Here is a 5,204-nt window from a genome sequence, read left to right as displayed (position 1 = left end):
CGCTTACCCGCCCTGCTGTATGCAGCAAGTAAGGCGACCCGGCTGATGGCACCACGCGACGGCCGATGTGGCATGAGAATATTGTTAGTTGTGTAGGTCATGGTTGTACGAGGGCTGGGATACTGCCAGGGCGCCCACACCTAGACAGGAGGACGATTAGGGTCCTCAACCAAAGCCTTTGGCTCAAAAGCCTAACCGCAAGGCAGCGGTGTTTGGCGGGAAATGCAAATGCATTACCATTTCTACGGAACAAGTCGCCACATGTTCCAACCCCCAACCTGGAGGGCCAGGAGACTGTGTTCGTCAGACCTCTAACTATTGACCAACTTGGTATGAGAGACTCTGTGAGTGTCGCCGGACACTCTCCAGTATAGCTCAATGGATCGCTGAGGTGCGCAAACCGTCACACCACGGTAAGGTCCAGTCTCTTCGTGACGGCTCCGCATAAACGAATTACTGATACCACTGTGGGGTGGCTGGTTACACTTGGCGATAACTATTATATTGTCACCTCACTTTTCTGGCGATCGGTTGAAGTCCAACACCGTCTAGATGTCATAGCCAAACAGCTTAAACCACGAATGAATCGACAGGTTCAGTTAACTAAAAAGCAGTTGGTCTGTCAAGTTTTTACATCAGCAATAATGTGGCGATTCATGCCTTGCCTTTGTCTATGTGTGTCCTCCTCTGTTGCAGTCGGAAACGCGGTGTGAAAATTTCACTCACTTATCTGCGACACCAGTGCTTACCGTTAGCACCAATACAGGTAGAGGACGTAGACCATGGTTTCTTGATATCTCATTTACCCTCATCAGCCACGAGACTTTAAACATGAAACGTCTCGTGGTTGCTGAGAATGAATAGAATGCTGACATACCATGATCCATCTCTTCAATCCGCATGGACGCGATGAATAAAGAGAACTCAGTGTTTTGTGCCTGTTCGAATAGGAACGAACTCGAAAAATACACTCATTTGCAAATCAATTTGGTTTTCACTGGAGACTCAATTGAATCTCTCGTTTATGATGTCCTCCAGCTGAATGTGCTGCACACAGGCCGCCTCATGATTCAGTTGGCACGATATTCGAGATATCGCAGTATATTTTCATAAAGGAAACTACTCACAAGGTTGCTGTCGAAGAGTTTTCAGCAACCTTGTGAGTACTTTCCTTTAGGAACGAACTCGGTTTGTCAGCGTCTTGTTTTGCGCATGGATCGAGACCACAGTTGCGGTAGGGGCAATTGACATGAAGATCAGAAACACGGACTTTACAGTCTGTGTTTTGGGAGACGAATATCGAGATGGTTTGTGCGGTAGGTAATACGGAGTAAAAGACCACTTGTGCAGATTTTCAACGGTCGAAAAATGAAAATTTTTTAATGGTATGATGGTATAACGAAGATCTGCTGTTCTTCAGATGTCAGTGGTTCCTAACCCAGGAGTTCCCTACTGGGAGGAATTTCACTAGGGAACAGAGGTTTCAGGCTTTCAAGTAACTGTATCTGCAATGGCAAATGCGATATCTGCTTTGCTGTTCTTGCTGTTCTCGACTTCCCCTGTCTAGGCTTGGGTGACCTGGCAGTATCCCAGCCCTCGTGCTTCCCTCGGGTGGCATGGCAGCTAGGCACCGGAAGGGTGCTACAGCTGAACGCTCTTGCAGTGAAAATGTGCATGACCTCATAACCTAATTAGTTGGCTGAAAATCTTTCAACAACCTACGACTGGCCTTTCTTGGGACCCATCGGGTAGGCACAGTCCCCCTAGTTTCCGTCGACTTTATGTTCTACTTGAACCTCAATTGGACAAAAGTGGATCAGCATAAACAAGTGGTCTAGCTGCATTCAGTTGAGTTTCCTGTCGAAACTAAATTCGTGGGCAAATGAGAGTATGTGTCGTAGTCTGTCCAGTTTGGGTTCACGTAGATCATATGAATGAGGGAATTTCAGGACCCGTGCCTACCTGATGAGGCCCAAAAAAGGCCAAACTGAGCACATGCCATTGAGGACTTTTCAGCAACCTTTTAAGTAGCGTAGTGAGGCACATCACGCTGACAACATCGTCCACTCCCATAGGGTGTCAGTGCAAGAGAATACCCCATTACGATCTTCCTTTTTCATGTGTGAATTTCTCGCGAAACTCGCTTTTTGATGCTAACGTGATTGGATGCGTTCTCATGATGCTGTGATTTTTCTCCTAATCAATCGGCTCAGAGAGCTGCACGCTATTACGCCTAATCTAACTTAGTTCACTAAGGTGAAGGAGTTCCATATATCTGAACCTGTTCATGTTATATACTGGGAATAAAACCCGTTTTCTTTCATGTAGACGTTTCTCTTGTCTTGTTGTCTAGGGTTACAACACGCTGTCATCACCTTTGTGATTTGTGTCACGGTTACATGCTAGTTTATCTTTTATTTTGACTGGACCATCACTCGGTAATATGTTGAAATATTGGTAGCTCGGGTGAGTGTTTTGGTTGTTGATCCGGTGGCTGTTGATCTGTTCGCCGAGCTTGGCTATTGGCTTGCAAACGTTTCGTCACCATACGGGGACACATCATGTCCCACCCAACTGCGCACTGATGTCTCCTCGTATGGTGACGAAACGTTTGCAAGCCCATTGCCAAGCTCTGGAAACATCAACAGCCACCTGATCAACACCCAATGGACCATCATTCACTTCAGTACTCTGGTTGAATCACCCAAGTCTAGCATCTTCCAAACAACCTTGATGTTTCTTTCCTGTTTCTCCGGTCTCCGTCAGCTCTGGCCAGTCGCTGTTGTGCATTCTGAACTTCATCCTCATCTACTTCTCGCTTATCGCTGTGTCTACATGGTCCACTGTATTGGACTACCTGTTGCTGACTCGAACTCGCCATGTGGTCCGCTATGTAACAAACTCCATGCATTCACAACATGCCGGGAACAATGCGGGAACAGATCTGTATCTGCCCTGCTCGCGCGAGTCGATTCATGTGCACAATACTTGTCAACAGTCTGCCATCAATCCTATCAGTCAGCAACCTAGTGGTGACCACGTGGTAATACCTAGTTCGCCTAGCGCTTCACTGGAAAAGACTGGTCTCTTGGAGTCGAGAAAATCTGTAACATTTCCACCAGTGGATGCCAATTCGAAACCAGTGGTTCCCGATCCGAACTCGTCCGGTTCCGTTTTGACAACTAACTCCAAATCGCAAATCCGTCTCGATATGCTACCCGAGAGTGAGTTCAACGTGAAAGAAGTAATCCCCTTGGACAAGCCAACAACAACTCAGCGGCAGTCTCATCAAGGTAGGACTGAGCACAGCCTATTTACTTTTTAAACAATGAGAATTGTCATTTACTTTGCTTTGTGTTGGATATCCCTTTCTCGGAACTAACCACTAGTTTTGATTCAACGCTTAAAACCTGCTCAGAATAGGTGTCCGAAGACTTTGTATAAAGTATTTGATTTCAGGCTGGACAAACGAACCCTTCATTCACCCTGGTGCATCCCGGGGCCATGGACTGAACATGGTCTGAAAACCAACGTCAATGGGGTTGTGTAACGATGACACAATCGTGATATCAATAGTGATTCGATTAAACTGAATTATATCTGAGATTGCGTTGTGACTAGTCGATCCAGAATTGGTGGTAAGGAACCAGCGGGCAACTCATAGGTTGGTAAACGCGAAATTCGCGTTCCTGGGACCGTCTGAAAAAGCATTTCTCAAAATGATAACTACAAGACGGAAAGCTGAATTGCTTGGGTCTGTCAATCCTGCAAGTAACTTTTACCGGGAGCCATGGAGGGGCTGCGTGGCCATGTACGCTCGGGGCTTTGTATTTGGAGGGTCGCGAGACAATGAAAGTGGATGCGTGTGCTGACTTGGTTCACAAGCCCACAAGTGTGAACCACTGTTACGAATTAACAATGAAAGTTATTTTAAGTGGATGCGTCTGCTGACTTGGTTCACATGCCCACAAGTGTGAACCACTGTTACGAATTTTGACTTCTTAGGCTATCACAGTTTCCTAATGCAACTGCCTTTCGGCCTATGTTCCTCAAATAATTACGGAATTGGCCTTCTAGATATCCCTTTCGCTTTATTATTCGAAGCCGCTATTTTGTGGAGTGGGGACGAGATGGCCCAAGTGGTTAGAGCGCGAATTTACTGACCGGAAGGTCCGTGGTTCGAATCCGACCTCCGCCTCTCGACTTCCCCTGTCTAGGCTTCGGCAACCTGGCAGTATCCCAGCCCTCGTGCTTCCTTCGGGTGGCGTGACAGCTAGGCACCGGAAGGGTGCTACAGCTGAACGCTTTCCTTCTCTTTCTTTCTGTGGAGAGGATTTGATCTTTGGAAATCTCACTGGTCTTTGCTGTTACACTAAAGGCCATTTTCAGCAAAGTGAAGTTAAGGCCAGTGAGGTCAGAACATAAGTTTAGGCCAGGTCATTTATCTTTAATCTTGATTTTATAGACCCGTGGCTGTCATCTGCAAGTGACTCTTGTGAATTTGTACAAATGTACAGCTCACATCACTTCGTGACTGTTATGGTTACGTTGTCTGAATGGCACTGAAAAGTAACGTCTGTTCGCCAGTCCTCATCTGCAAATAAGTGTTCCATCTGAGTTTCTCAGTTAATGTGGCTTACCTGTGTGCATGTGTGACCCGAGTTCACCACGGCTGACCAAGCGTAACAAATCGCGGATTTTCACCGTCTACTGAAATCCGAATAACTCGAGTCCGATATTCTCACTATTGTACCGTATTCAAGAACAGACAACATTAACGGTTCGATGCGGCTCTATCTTCAACCTTGAACACTTCATTATGTGTACGATGACCGTCTCCATTATATTTAGCATTTCCTGTTGTAGTAACTGGTTATCACAAACCGAGTTGCGGCGGACGTGACACGGAAAACCAGGTACACTTCATCTACCAAGTTGAAATTGACCTGAGGAATGTAGGCTGTCTTAGTCAGCCTGCATTCAGTTCTTTTCTTATAAGCTTTTAGCATCAGAAAAAACCTGTTAGGGGATGGTGAAAATGAAACTAGTTCAAGCGGGGTTTTTGTTTCATTCAAGTATTCATTGGTGTATGGTATGACATCTGTTTGGAACAAAACAAACACCCTGTTGAACCTGCTTCGTTATTCTGGGCGAGGGCGAGATGTGATAAGACAAACAGCACACGCCTCCACTAATCAGTCGTG

The 5,204-nt window shown here is 46.2% G+C and overlaps 1 protein-coding gene across 1 annotated transcript in view; it reads left to right on the top strand.

The window, feature by feature from the left end:
* T265_10860 (hypothetical protein) overlaps positions 1-5,204 on the top strand; it is a gene marked incomplete at both ends in the record, with an annotated part of 39,273 nt that overhangs the window by 6,876 nt on the left and 27,193 nt on the right. The window contains one exon of the mRNA XM_009177348.1: positions 2,767-3,293. Within this exon, the coding sequence (XP_009175612.1) occupies positions 2,767-3,293 (527 nt within the window). The remainder of the gene's footprint in view (positions 1-2,766; positions 3,294-5,204) is intronic.

Source organism: Opisthorchis viverrini (genome assembly GCF_000715545.1).
Source record: "Opisthorchis viverrini unplaced genomic scaffold opera_v5_413, whole genome shotgun sequence".
Lineage (NCBI taxonomy): Eukaryota > Metazoa > Platyhelminthes > Trematoda > Opisthorchiida > Opisthorchiidae > Opisthorchis > Opisthorchis viverrini.
Note: the sequence above shows the minus strand (reverse complement) of the source record. Positions and strands in the feature narration are given on the sequence as shown.